General features: G+C 43.5%; 1 protein-coding gene across 1 annotated transcript in view; it reads right to left on the bottom strand.

Moving 5' to 3' along the window:
- The window catches only part of LOC149454196 (uncharacterized), a 76,421-nt gene extending 60,788 nt beyond the window's left edge, over positions 1 to 15,633 (bottom strand). The window contains exon 1 of the mRNA XM_089687727.1: positions 15,437 to 15,633. Within this exon, the coding sequence (XP_089543853.1) occupies positions 15,437 to 15,497 (61 nt within the window). The 5' untranslated portion in view covers positions 15,498 to 15,633. The remainder of the gene's footprint in view (positions 1 to 15,436) is intronic.
- Positions 15,634 to 15,864: the final 231 nt, after the last annotated feature.

The following is a 15,864-nucleotide window of genomic DNA, read 5'->3' as shown; positions in this document are numbered from 1 at the left end:
GTGGTTACCAGGAGCCCGGTACTTGCCTGACTGCATTGTGCCAAGTGTAAAATTTGGTGGAGGGGAGGTTATGGTGTGGGGTTGATTTTCAGGGGTTGGGCTTGGCCCCCTTAGTTCCAGTGAAGGGAGCACTTAAGGTGTTAGCATACCAAGACATGTTTGACAATTTCATGCTTCCAACTTTGTGGGAAATGTTTGGGATGGCCCCTTCCTGTTCCAACATGACTTCGCACAAGTGCACAAAGCAAGGTCCATAAAGAGATTGATGAGCGAGTCTGGGGTGGAGGAACTTGACTAGAGTCACACAGAGTCCTGATCTCAACCTGATAGAACACCTTTGGGATGAATTGGAGCGGAGACTGCGAGCCAGGCCTTCTTATCCGACATCAGTGCCAGACCTCACAAATGCGCTTCTTGAAGAATGGTCAAACATTCCCATAGACACACTCCTAAACCTTGAGGACAGCCTTCCCAGAAGAGTTGAAGCTGTTATAGCTGCAAAGGGTGGGCCAGCTCAATATTGAACCCTATGGACTAAGCCTGGGATGCCATGTGCGTGTAAGGACAGGCATCCCAATACTTTTGGCAATATAGTGTATCAATAGTGGTGTGAACCTCCTGCGCTCCCAAGTGTTTTAAACTAATAAAAATATAAATAAATGTGTGTATAAATCCCAAGGGAAGCTGCTAACATTAAATCATATACCAGTGATTGTGATAGATAAATGTAATAAAGAATGTAGCGCTACACCCAAATCATATATACACATAAAAAATGTGAATGTGGGATCCCAAAATCTCATATAAAATAAATGTGACAGTGTTAATAATTGATATTAATTAGTGCTCATCAATAATAACATCAACACAATATAATAAATAGCTCAAAACATGTGAAAGAATATATGAAAAAACATATCCATATATATATGCATAAACCAAACATACATATATATATGATATAATCACACGTGCCTGTTGTGAAGTGAAATAACCATAATAATGGTACAAACAAAAGTGTTTCTCAAAGTCCAATAAATGTTACTGGTGACCAAACAGTAAACGGTGCTTCCAAATAATACTGTTAGTGATCATAGGTGAAACTCGTGCAGATTTCTGGGTGTATACAAATCTGAGAATCCAACCACCATCTGGATAAGCCTCTCACCTCATCCCTTCGACCCTTGCGGATCAAAGAGCAGTAGTGGATCCCCCTCACGGATCCTCCAAGCACAAAATCACTCCAAAGGTTGTTTTCTCAGAAATGAGTATTCCCACTCCGGCTCTTCTCCAGGAAAATATTGCAGTATCAATCTCTCAAATGAGACAAAAGGAATCCTCCCATAGTGCAGTATTTTTAATTATACCATAGGGACAGATAACATTTAAGCATTTACACTTACGTAGCAGCCAGTCCAAGAAAACCTCATGCTTTCAGATGAGGATATATCTGTGTGGGTGTACAGCTGAATACACAGGTGTACCAAGATGGCCGCTACGCCGGAAATACGTCACCACGTCAAGCCATATAGTGTATATATAGTGTATCGCTGATGGAATATTTATGTTGGGTAATTTATTATTTTTTTTTTAGCTTTTTATGTTGTCTACGTAGCATAAGCCACAACAACATTAGGCCTCAATGCCCATTTTAGCAATAATTATTTGCGTTTATGTGCATTTAGATGCGACTGCATGTTCTATGTTCTTCTATTGGCTAGAATATTGCTGTATTATAGCCAGTATAATTGAGTTTACATGCTTTAATGCATGTCAATGCATGCTTATATGCATAAAGTGAAAATATGATTCTCCAAGAACGCAATACACAAATACAGATTCAAATGCTTGCATGTGCTCACATGCAGCTGGATTCAGAGGTATAAAAAAGAAAAAAGCCAGACTATTCTGAAAACGGCATTTTACGTGAGTGCATGAGGCCTTTAAGGAGATAAAGAAGTGGATACAGTATCCACTCATTTTTATCTTGTATTCCTTATTTGAATGTCTAAAAAAAAATTTTGCCTTTAGTCATAAATCCTGTATGATAATAATAATAATAATAATAATAATAATAATGGAGCAGCATATGCAAGCACACTGCTTTGTATTGCTCTGCATAGTATTGTTTGTATTGCTCTACAAAGCAGCATGCTGGACCTAACAGAGGATAGATCTGCATACATACATACAGACCTCCCCCCCATCAGCAGTACTGGGTGATCGCCGGGTGAGCGTGGGGAATAACCATCCATGACACAGTGATCGACAGCTGAAGCCACAAATAGCGGCGCGGGTAGGGCATGCATGCACCCCCTACCAGGAAATACAAAAATCATGTATATATTCTTGATTTTGCGCAGCCCTGCCACCCTGTACCAGTAGTTCTGCTGCTGCTTAAAAAAGTGTGGTCAAAGCTGCTTATTGCACACACATTTACACATTCTGTTGGTCAGAATATTCATTTATTGTGGCGATTAGAATGCATTACAATGCAAATGCACCTAAACATGTCCAGTGTCTAGTGCAGTGGTTCTTAACCTTTTTGGAGGTACTGAACCCCACCAGTTTCATATGCGCATTCACCGAACCCTTCTTAATTGGAAAAATAAAATATGATTTTTAAAATTCAAAACATAGGTATATATTTATACATAGGTGCACAAAATGAACAAAACCATTAAGAAGAAAGAACAAAACCATTAAAACATGATTTTCACACAAAAACAAAATAATGAATATTTACCGCAAATCAGTGTGACTTCTGCTGTTGTCTTTCAGAGGCCAGTTCAGAAATGCGCGGCATTACCTTGGCAAGTGCCACTCTCATGTCATTTTCGCAACAAAGTCTGTTCCTTTTCTTCGTCTTTATGTCCAGCATCCTCGAAAAGGATTGCTCGCAAAGATATGTTGTAACAAACGGTATGAAAATCTCCAGAGCTTTCTTAGCAATAACAGGGTACCTCACCATTTGTTGACACCAAAACGTTGAGAGCGTTGTTGATCTGAAGAGTTGCTGTTGAACCTGGCTCTGCTGAAGTTCAATGATTTCATCGAGGTATTCATCATTGACATCTGTTGTCTCAACACTAAACGTGAACGGCTGTCTCACCCATGCTGGATATGACTCTCTTGTAGGGAAGTATCCGTCGAGAGACTTTGCAAGCTCATCTAAGTGCGTGGCAATTGCTTGCTTCAGTTCCGCGGGTACAGAAATGCCTCCGATTCCAGATACATCTTCGATCTTACTTACACAGTCGTCTAGCAGGGGAAAGTTTGCGAAGTTATCGTTCTCTATTCGTCGTTTCCATAACGGTAGCTTTTTTTGAAAAGCCTTCAGGTTTTCTTCCGCTTCGATGATGTTGACTCCACCGCCCTGCATCTGTTGATTGAGATGATTGAGAGCTGCAAAGATATCAGTCATGTACGCTAAAATGAGAATGAACTCAGAATTTTTGAAGCAATCTGCATGACAATGTTGGTGCTCTTGCAAAAACAGGGCTAATTCCACACGCATGGCAAAAACACGATTCAGCACCTGTCCCCGGGATAACCACCGAACGTTAGAATGGTACAAAAGCACCTCGAATTCAGATCCCATTTCTTTACACAGCTCCCTGAAGATGCGGTGCCTCAGAGCACTATTTCGCACATAGTTCACGCATTCCACTACAATTTTTAATACTTCTGCCAGTTTTGGAGGCAAGGTTTTTGTTGCCAACGCATGCCTGTGCAGAATACAATGCGTAAAAATTATGTGTGGTGCATCGGCTTTCACTAGCGCACCAAAACCAGACTTTCTTCCCAGCATGGCTGGAGCTCCATCCGAACAAACTGCAGAAACCATATCCCACGAAAGATTGTTGTCCTTGAAGAAGTCATCCACAAGTTTCTTCACATCGGCTGCCTTAGTTGTTGTTGTAAGAGGCTTACAAAATAAAAATTCTTCCTTTATCACGTCGTCTTTCACATAGCGCACGAATACTGCAAGCTGGCTTAGATTGGAAACGTCTGTGGTCTCGTCGAGTTGAAGGCTAAATTTTGCCGGGCTTGAAATCAGATCTGCAACTACTTGAGCCAAGATGTCCTTGCTCATGTCCTCTATTCTGTCGCTGATGGTGTCATTTGAAAGAGGAATTTGGGATAACTTAACTTCAGCCGCTTTTCCCAGCATGATATTCGCCATCTTCAATACAGCTGGTTTTATGACTGTTTCACCAATGTTGTGTGACTGGCCCTGCTTTGCGATCAGGTAAGCAACTTTGTACGATGCTATGAGGATCGGTTTGTTGATGGGTACAAAGCCGAGAACAGGCAGACTAGCCTTTTCATCGAATCTGGCTCTCCTCACCTTGAATTCAGCGAGCGTTGTGTTCTTGTATTTTCCATCTCCATGCTGCTTAAGGAAGTGTTCTCTTAGTTTTGCCGGTGCTAGACTAGAATTGCTCAACTTGGCATTGCAAGTCATGCAGTTAGGACGCTGACTCCCATCACGTTCCCTTATACATGTGAATCCATATTGTACATATTCGTCCGACCACTTTCTTTTTTTGCTCGACATAGTTAGTATGAAGGGATTAAAATATTAAGAAAGAAATCACGTACCATTCGACTACTGCGCACCAAATTCCCTGCAGCACAGATAGGCTAAGCCAGTGGTGGGCAACCTTTTTTTTCAACTGAGCCAAATCTCGCCAAAACAACGATTGAAATTTATTTTCAGAGCCACATTTTTAAAATTGAAAATACATAGGATGGTACACTGTTTTTAGTTTCAATAAGTTTTTATAGTAATTCATCCCCCATAGTAATTCATCCCCCATATAGTAATTCATCCCCCCTATAGTAATTCATCCCCCATAGTAATTCATCCCCCATATAGTAATTCATCCCCCATAGTAATTCATCCCCCATAGTAATACATCCCCCATATAGTAATTCACCCCCCATAGTAATTCATCCCCCATATAGTAATTCATCCCCCATATAGTAATTCATCCCCCATAGTAATTCATCCCCCATATAGTAATTCATCCCCCATAGTAATACATCCCCCATATAGTAATTCATCCCCCATATAATAATTCATCCCCCATATAGTAATTCATCCCCCATAGTAATTCATCCCCCATATAGTAATTCATCCCCCATATAGTAATTCATCCCCCATATAGTAATTCATCCCCCCTATAGTAATTCATCCCCCATATTAATTCATCCCCCATATAGTAATTCATCCCCCATACAGTAATTCATCCCCCATACAGTAATTCATCCCCCATATAGTAATTCATCCCCCCTATAGTAATTCATCCCCCATATTAATTCATCCCTTATATAGTAGTAGTAAGTAAGTAGCAAGTAGTAAGCCAAGTCCCCCCTGTGTCAATTCACTTACCTTTGCTCCGCGCGTTCTTCTCGCCGTATTCCCACGCCATTCCGGTCTTCAGGGCGGACTGTGAGAGGAGCCTAGCTCCTCTCACGTTCGTCACGCTGCCCCGCCTACACACATCCTGACAGCCAATCACTGGCTATCAGGATGTGAGTGGCAGCGAGACTGGCCAATCATTGCATTTGAGCGCGCTGCCCTGGCTGGTTTTTTTTTTGGATCACGCTGCAGAGTCCCTGCCGCCCGAGAGGAGGGAGGGGAGCGGGCGCCCGGCACACAAGAGCCGAATTAAAGCGTGTAAAGAGCCGCATGTGGCTCGCGAGCCGCGGCTTGCCGACCACTGGGCTAAGCGATGTTGCGTGACCACCTGCAGCCAATGATGGACAAGCGGGGCATGTCATCACGAATCATATGAGTCGGGTGTGGGTCTTCACCTCCGCCGAACCCGCGAGACTGACTCACCGAGCCCCTGGGGTTAGATCGAACCCAGGTTAAGAACCACTGGTCTAGTGTTTATGTGCATTCTATGCTTTTCCACCAAAAGCTCTTCTCCTGAATGTGTTAGTGTTTTTTTCCTGCTGTAAACACTGCTCTTCTAATACACCTGTAAACGCATATGTGTGCGGTGTATTTTAAGCCCAATGAGGCCTAGCTTCCCTGACCTCTGTGACAAATATTACTTTGCCTGTACCTCCCGCTGCTGCCTCTGTGTCCTGTGAGAAGAGCAGAGCAGGGCTGAGGAGACATGTACAGCGCTGGACCAAGAGAGGATTCAAGTGTTTCGGATATGTTGGAGGAACAAGCTGTTGGACATTTTTGACACTAATCCAGGAAATGCATTAAAGTAATAAATTTGATTTTAGAACTACTTCGAACAGGGATAACTGCCTGCATTGTGGTTGAGTTGGTTTCAGATAGAGGTTACTGGTCATTTCATTCCTTAGAGCTGCCCCCCCCAATTCCATCCTTGCCTTTTACAATAAGGCCTCATGCACGCTGGGCATCTGTTTAAGCCCCTTAACCAGAACTGGGAAAAGCTGCTTAAAACAGCAGTAAAAGCTGTAAATCGCACATGTGTCTAGGTAGGTCTAGTGTTTGAGTGCTAAAGCATTCTATTGGCTGGAATATTCATTTATTCCGACCATTAAAATGCATTAAAGCTCAAATGCCAAGCATGTCTAGCATTTGTGTGTGTGTAGATGCATGTAGGCGCATTCTGCATTTTTTGTGCTCCTTGGCGTCTCTCGAGTGAGCCTTTGGCGGCTTTTGCCTATAAAACGCTCCTCTTCTAATACGTCTGTAAATGGCGGCGTGTGCATGGATGTGTAGACTTACATAGAGATGCTTAAAAAAAAAAAAAAAGCATGTACTATATTCAGCCCAGGTGTGATTCACCTGTCTATTTCAGCAGCCAGTGGTTATTTGGTGAGCAGAAAATCATCAGATCTAAGGCTGGCCATACACTATAGAATTTTCGATCCAATTTATGCCCAATTTCCTTTAGATTTACCTTCAACTATGTAGTGTAAGAGCCTGCCTAATTGGATATAACTGAAAGTGGTTAGTTTTGACCTCCTATTATATGGTTTTTGGTAAATCTAAACCAAAAAGCTCAAGAAAATTGTATAATGTATGGCCAGCCTTAGTATTCAGTATAGCCAGCACTTCCACACCTGACACATCAAAGTGACCCTGTTCTTTTTCACCACTTTAATTTTCACTGTTTTTTTATAATACCTCATGTTATAGGTTTTGAAGCAGAAGCTTGGCCAGTGTTTATTCTACTTTTTGTAATTCTATCAAGCAGACAGGTCTCTCGAAACCTTGTGAGCTTCCTGTTGTTTATAACTGTAGCCATACCCCCTTAGGTGCTCCTGAATTGTTTTCGGCTTCCTTGTGGAGCTGGACCCTACTCTGAAAGCCCAACCCCTGCTGACACCACAGTAGACTCTGAACTGAAATAAATCACCACCAGAAAGTGAATTCACACATGGATTGAAGTAAACCAGTAGTAGGTTTATAGCAAACTTCAATATTGCTGGGTTACACAGCATAAACAGGATAGAAATGTGTAAAATCAAGGGTTACTTTTGTCATTTTGAACTTAAGGAAAAGACAACTCTTATCACAGAATCTCACTCCACACTTCACTTCACCATGCACCAATTTGGACCTATCACGTGCGCAGAAGACTCTTCATTGCCTTTAAAGAGCATTGGTTTTTTTGAGGTAAAGAGCTCTTTTCCTTATTTCAGGCTATCTGCTTGCCATCAGGTCCTGAGGGCCAGAAGTGAGCTAGTCTTTGATAGTCCTAGCTTCTCAGTAGGGACTGTAAGACCACCTCAGGTTGAAGATATTGGGTTCGTCTCTGAAAACCAGGCTTACTAACACTTGCCAATCGTGAACAGCATGCGTCCTCGGATAAAGTTCTAACGCATTTCAGGAGGAAAAGATTGCTCTGAGGAAGGAAGTTCAACTCCTGAAACGCGTTAGCACTTTATCCGAGGACGCATGCTGTCCACGATTGGCACCTTTAACTTCTTGTCTCTGTTTTTATGACCTTTATGGCTTGTGAGTATGTTTTTGCATCTTTTTAATAAATGTATGGTTTTTGCGTTAATGCACGAAAATAGTGTGCCCTATTTTGTTTTTTTTCTGCTAGTATCAAGATTCCCCAATCTATCAAGGGCGGCACCTTAGCCAGTGCACTATTCCATTTTGAGTGCAGCAAGAGAGATTTGAGCGCCGGTTTCTGGTTACAATCCTTATCAATACCCACCCTAAATTTCTCCAAATGTGGTCTCTATTGCTAGAATATTACCACCATATGAATATGGATTATTCTCTTCTTTAAAAGTACAGTTACCATCTGTCTTTTCTTACCAACAGCCTATACTTATTTTGCAACACACTGACACCTTCTGCGGCACCTGGTCTGCCTTCCTCTCTTCTTCATATGCTGTTTATTTTATTGTACTATATTTGAATTGTGTCTCCCTGTACGCTTACAGTGTTAGCTATTGGACATTTGTAATCCTTTTTAAAAGTCCAAACTCTTTGTAAGAAAAATACACTGTGCGTTATGGCAGCAATACCGTAGTGGGGGATTTGTCCATCCAATCTGTACACCATGGATGAAGGAATCTGTTAGAAAATTCATCTGGCTACTTTAAAGTTGGGTACATGTGGATCAAAAATCAGCCAGCTCAGTAGGGAGATCAGCTTCTGTCAAACAGTCCTTCTGAAAAACCTCTACTGGTGTGCAGCCAATACCTGCAGCACTGATCAGAGTATTCTGATAGTGAAGGATTCCCCACTGTTAGAATACAATAGCACAGTAGAGATTTCTGCATCCACCTCAGGGACTATGATTGGCTGTGTTGGTGTCAAATTGCTTGTTTCCTCACCATACTTCTTCTTGGATAGGACAGCTATCCACCTGCTGGTAGTTGTTTCGCTTCGCCATATTGTGACAAACCCCTGGCCACAGGCCTAGTCACGACATCCCTGGCTGTAGGCCTTAATGTCTAGTATTAAAGGAATATCTACAAGCATTTGCTGTAGCTTTCAAAGAAGGATTTGACTTTTAATATAACAGACATACTGTCAGGGATCCGGGTTTGACCAGAAATGTGTGGACTGACACAGGGAAGTAACAGGCTTCAGGAATGATATAATAATATAATTTATTATTAGCTACCCAAATATACAATGCTCGGTAAATAAACCAACCTTCCACTAATCTTAGTATGTGCAGGAACACAGGCGCAGTCAGGGCTGGAGAGGTGGAAGGGTCATGCCGGCCATATGGTTCTGTTTACGACCGTCTGGTGATACCCCTAGCAGTCCTCAGGACAGGATTCCCCAGGGCGCGGAGTCTAAGTCCCAGTCTGCTTATGCACCAGGGTCCCTGATGGTGGGGATGGACTTGGAGCAGACAGGAACCAGGTCGCGACCCCTGAGTACACCTGCTCGTGGTAGAAGGATCCGCCAGAGGTATATGCAGGTAGGAAGTCTGATGTGAAGAGGCAGAAGGTGTGAGCAGGGATGGCTGGATCTGTGCAGGATGGATGGATCATCTGGGTAGCATAAGGCGTAGTCAGGCAGGCCAGGTCAGCAACGTGCGGGCAGTGAGGTACCGAAGGAGCAGGCAGAGAATAGTCAGGGTCACAAGCCGGGTTCAGGAACTCACGGGCAGCGCGATACAGAGGATCAGGCAGAGAATGGTCAGGGTCACAAGCCGGATTCAGTAACTCACGGGCAGCACGGTACAGAGGATCAGGCAGAAGGATGGTCAGGTAAGCCAGGAGTTAAACAGGAGACGGTCAGCAGGGTCAGGAACAATGCAGAGTCGGCAACAAATCAGATTGGCAGAGGAACAGGAACACAGGATACAAGGTACAGAGGCTCATGGGAAACATACACCAAAGCACTGATCACAGGCCTGGTCATTCCTTAAATACACCTCCTGCAATCAGCCCCAGGTGTTGGCTGACTGCAGGAGTCAGCTTCTGGCTGCTGAGAGCACCCGCTGGTCAGCCCTGGTGCTGCAGCCCACACGGCAGGTGAGTCCCACCACCAGTGCTGAGTCCATTCCTGACACATACAGACAGAATTCTTCGGTGCAGGAACAAACAGTTTGTAGCTGGTCCTTTAGGGTTTTGAACTTCCTCACCTGGGGTTCAGCCCCATGGAGGGCTCTTGGCAGGATCTGGCTACATTCGAATAGCTCTGAGGTGTTTGGCTCCCATGCCTCAACTACAGGAAGGTTTTCTTTAAAAGGGGCCTAACACCAAATTACATCATTCCTTTTACCACACTATTTAGGGACAGAGCCACCTAGTGGCAGATTAGCTAACTTCACCTGCTAACACTCACCCCCACCCCTTCCCTTTAACTATGGCATGTCCCTGTGCCATGAGGGAACCCACTCACGAGACGATGGCTTGCATGAACCTCAAAGAGTGATACAGTAATAATAGTAATAATCAATATACCTGGAACATATATTATGCTGCAAACAAAACAGAATCTAGGCATTCATACCCAAGTGCCTGGTACCACATCAGGTTACTTGAAATGTTTTAAAACACAAACACACTACAGACCAACAGGCTCAACAGTAAATTAGATACTAGATAACGATCACATACACAATACATATACTGTAGGTAAATATGTACAACCTCAGAGTCACAGCAGCAAGATGGTAAATATCAGCACAAATAGGCAGTGTAGACAGCCGGAGAACCGCCTCCACTCCACTACCTGGTACCTGTATGTCCTCACTGTTGGGGCAAGACACCACCACTTTATCCATATGGATGTGTTGCCCATAGTTCCATTTGCGAAAACACACATTGGAACACATTACAAGTTGCAGACCCCTCAACGAGCACCAGGTGATGTTTGAGCACCAGCAAATTGTCCTGCAGCACAGTCTTGTACCACTGTTGTCTTTGGGGCTAAGGCCTCCAGAACATAGGGGAACTTAAGTCCATAGAGCTCCTGGACTAACTAAATCATTTACTGCTGCAGCCATGACAACCTCATCAGTCACTTGTTTTGCCCTCATCCCAGAGGAAGATAGGGGACTGACCACTAAGCAGCCTACTACACGCTGCTTGACTCCTCCCCTTTATCTAGTTTATTTACCTCCAAGAACAGGGGTGCCAGCTCTCTCAAGGGTTGGGAACCTTATGGTAGCTTGCTCTCTCTATTGACTCCAATGACACAGGAGCTTTCCACAAAGTTCCTGGCCACTCTTCAGGCTCCATCTCCTCCTGGATTGAGGACACAACCTCCTCTTCTGAACCCAGCCAGTCCAACATATCTGGGATGATCCCCTTTTTCATTGGTGTCTCTGGGGAACAGGTCTCTAAAGCAGACTAGATCTTTTTTCTGTTGGCTATTAGCTAAACAGTGGCAGGAAGCAGACATTCCTGCTGGATAAACCTCCTGGGCGGGCTCTCTACAGAGCTCAACTTTGATGGTACTAGAGGGGCACTCAAACCCTGCTGTCCTTGGGGAGCCCTGGTGAGAAACATCCTACTCCCACACCAGCAGGTCTGGAGAGCCCAGATGTTGATCTACAACTTGTTTTGCTGAAAGGCTGGCTGGTTCTTCTTTCTGCCACAGGTGTGTCTTGTCACAGTACCCACCTTCTGCTTTATAGCTCCAGCTGGGAGGAAAATGACTGCCCAACATCCCCCACAACCAGCCCAGGGTATCAGAGCAGATGTTAAGGCTCCACACTTTGTGCACGCAGGAACCAGGGTCTCAACAGTCTAACAGCCCCATCATTGGCATCACATGCAGGCTGATGTCTAGGGAGATATCTTGGATAATAGGTGGTGCATATCAGAGCTACATCATCCGTCTGCGGCATAATAAAAGGACTGCATGATAGTGAGGCTGCTCATCTGTTGGAGCTTTGGAACAACTGAACAAAAAAAGGAAGTTAAAATTCACCCTATTTAAGTGGGTGGCAACCCACTGTTGTGGCGGATGTCCTTGTCTTTGCTTTCACTCCTTCTGCTGGGGGAAAGCCAAACTCTTATGCAATGGCACCAGAAAGGATGATACAGAAAAAAATTGGTAGCAGAGAATGGGAAGTGCGGATCTTCTGCACCACTGTTTAAAGCGTATGCAGCACTGTTTTAGCATACTGAAACCAAATGATCACTGCTTTTATGTGTCAGTGGCAATATATCGGCAAGGACAACACAGACCACAAAGAGTTACTGCACTGCTAGACACTGGAGCTGAAGTGACATCAAAAGTAAAAAAAAAGAAAAAAAAAAAAAAAAAAAGAAGGAGTGCAGTTGGAAGTTGAAGGATTGATCAGAGAACACACATGGGCCAAAAAGGTGTACTGCAGAATGCAAATAAGAAATGAAAACCTGTAATTTGACCATGGGATATTTTCTAAACTACCTGATAACATACTGGGAATGGTTATCTTAATGGGCCACACAATACATTTGGTAACCCAGTGGGTTTCTGTGCAGCTCTGCATAGAAACCAATCAGCTTCCAGGTTTTTTGTCAAAGCCTAATTTGAACAAACTGAAGTTAGAAGCCGATTGGCTACTTTGCACAGCTGCACTAGATTTTGCACTCTACAGTTTTAGTAAATCAACCCCAGTGTGTTCTTTTTTTGTTTCTGCACTAAAACTATCAGTAGACAAGAGACATGTCACATAATGAAACATGCCTACATCATCTTTCCTCTCCCTCTACTCTTTGTGGTCTTCAAATTGTCTGGACAATTTTTCTATCCTGCTGCACTACCTTAGTGGGCCATTACTGCTATGGTCCTCGCTCAGTGTGCAGTGAAACCCAGTCATTAAAAAAGCAAGATTTTCTAATTCACTATATAATCAATCCAATGTAATTCTAATGAATTGTGGAAGTAAACATGCTCTTACTTGTAGTGGTGAGAGAATGGATGTAAGATATGAAAAACTCAGAACCAAAGCTTAGGACTACAAAGAGGAGTATTTGTCAAACACTGGATGACAGGAGCAATTGGTGCAACAGAGACCTGGGGCACTTAGTAGCAGGTCTGGGGGAACATGCCTTAGTGCCAAGGTCTAGCAATGCCTCTGATATTCTGTAAGTATCTGCAACACATACAAGTTTCCCCATGACAGGCACGGTATCTCTGCTGCACTGAAATCCCAAGCAGCATTGTCAGCCCTACTTGTTGGAGTACAAAACTCTAGCTATCCCAAGCCCCTCTCTGTTCCTATCCACACACGTACTTTGATTTTTTCCCATCAAAACAACATCAGTAGGAACTGACCTCTTAGCTGCTGTCCCTGCAACAATTTTACAAGCCTGATGAAGATGTAGGGAGTAATGAAAGTTGTTTCTTGCTACAGAAAAAGCCAACATGCTATAGAAGGGGAGAGGGAGGTTTGGGGGTAGATGAGGGTAATGCCTTAACATACACTGACGTTTTAAACACATATAAATAAGGAGGAACCTATAAATATTTCAAAGGTAATCCTACGCAGTTATAATTTAAAGATGATCTCCAGGTATAGATTTTTTTTATAGTTACATTGGTTCAGCTTGGACCAATATAAGTATGCATGGGCCATACCTATAGGAATGGCCCATGCAACTGTGAAAGTTGAGAATCACTGTAGTAAGGAATGCTACTACAGTGATTATTTATATTATTATTATACAGAATTTATATAGCGCCAACAGTTTGCTCAGCTCTTTACAATATAAAGAGAGACAATACAACAACAATACAGTTCAATACAAGAGGGATAGGAGGGCCCTGCTCCATGGAGCTTACAATCTAGGAGGATTACTGCTGTCTTCCAGGTTCTGTGCTGAGAGGCTGTCCTGCTGTATTATGAATTGGAGGAGATGAAGGGGCAGTGGCATCATCATCTCCACTTCACTTAATCAGAGAATGCATTTAGTGGGAGAAATGCAAGGTGTTCTGTAAATGCCGTCCATGCCAAGTGAGGAGCGATCCACTGGGTTTACTATGCAGCAGGATAGCTGATCAGCACAGGACGCAGATGACAGGGGCAATAACTGTAGAAAGAAAGATTACTACAGTGATTTTCCACTTCCATAGCGGTCTCAAAGGTAAGGCATAGGCATACTTAAATTGGTCCAAGCCTGACCAATATAACTAAGCAAAAAATCAACACATCCAAAAATCCATACTTAGAACATTTTAAGTAGAGCGCTTTAAAACATAATATTCAGATTTCTGCATACGCCTAGTTGTGTGGTTTCTTTAGTAAGCAACTGTAAACTTTACAAATATTATCTGTCCTTTACTATATAGGAGCAGCAAACAAGCAGACTGCTGCTTAGTACCTGTAGAACCCCTAAAAAATGATTGATATAAAGTTTAATGAGTCTCTGTATTTGGGATGTTACATATAGTTAGTCTGGCTGAAAAAAGACAAAAGTCCATCCATGTTAATAGATCAGTAATGTAGTACTATTGTAGTGCAGTAGCTATCTACTGACTATGCTCAGATGCAGGGACAAGCCCCACAGCTCCCTGATTTTCTGGACAAGCCCAGGAACATAGGTTTCTCTGCTTCCCTCCCTTACACATCCAGAAAGGCCACACCTGATGGGGCAAGGTAGCTGACCAAATGATCTACAGCTAGGTGAGAGGCCCAACATGGTTAGAATTGACATGAGGGTGCGGGCAGCCAGGCCACAGCCTGATAGCATCCAGCATCGCTAAATGACCCAGCTAATGTGGGGAGCACCTCCCCAATTCCTACACCAGTACTGAAGTTCTAGTGCTGTTGCATTTCATCCTTGTGCCTTGGATCCCTCCAGCTGTTTAGCTGTGTTTTCAGAGCTACCCTGGACTGAGCGGGATGTTGTTTACGAGTATAAATGCAAGAAACGGTTTGTGATCCTTCTGTAGACTCTGTAGCGTCTTATGTAGACTATCCTGTCCAGCCACATGTTACCCTGATGAGCTAGAGACCTTGCTGTGATGAGCCCATGTTTGTGCAGCTTTTGTTATCTGCTGTGCCGTGTATGCATGCTGTTCTGCTTCATTCTACTTTGCACTGGTTTGATAAACTGCCAGTTTGAGTTACTCTCTGTCTGATCATTTGGCAGATTACAGGTCCTGTTACACTGTCTTGCTATATAGCTATGTTTTATGACATCAAGTATACTTACTGCTCACTCCAGCATCAAGTAATCCAACATTAATACAAAGACTCCTTCCTTACCCCAAGATTCCAGCCAAGTGTATCTTATTTTATGCATTTTTAGACAGAATTCCAATCCCTCTCTAAAATCCATGCGCTCAGCCACACATTCCTATAAATGAAATGACATCATAGCCATCCAGACCAAGCTCTAGACCACACAGCTTGTCTGATCAACAATCTCTAGATCAGCATCTTATAGAAGCATACCAGCTACTACACAATGCCTGACAAGCTCCACCAACATACCCCACTAAGAGACTGCTGGTGCCCCTCTGCCTCCCTCACATGCCCCCCCCTGGGTTTGTCTAGACTGGCACACTACCCACCTCCAGCCATGCACATTAGGCTCAGAGCTGTGATCAGCTTGGGAAGTGCAGATTGCTCCATGATGAATGAGGTCTGGGATCCTGAACAGGCTCTGTGTTTGCTGTCTGCAAGATGGCTTTCTAGCTGTGTTGAATGTGCACTCACCAGCACAGCTCAGCCCCACCAGCACCTCCCTACATCACTGCAGCCTCCTCCTCTGTGTTTTCAGCCAAAATGTGATTCACTCCAGGAAGAAAGGATTTCCCCTTAAAGTTTCATTTCACAAGCTGGCTTTTCAGAAAAAGCAACTGCTTCTTATCTGAAAGAATGTTACGAAAATTCCATTGCTGCCTCTGAAATGGTGAACAAAGGTTTAGTGACATTTCCTCTTTCCATGATGAGCAAGATTCTTCCTCTCCAATTGTTCCCACCTCCCCTTCTTTGGAAT

Source organism: Staurois parvus, unplaced genomic scaffold (assembly GCF_062004578.1).
Source record: "Staurois parvus isolate SC_StPar_1 unplaced genomic scaffold, SC_StPar_1.0 ptg000436l, whole genome shotgun sequence".
NCBI classification, from domain to species: Eukaryota; Metazoa; Chordata; class Amphibia; order Anura; family Ranidae; genus Staurois; species Staurois parvus.
Note: the sequence above shows the minus strand (reverse complement) of the source record. Positions and strands in the feature narration are given on the sequence as shown.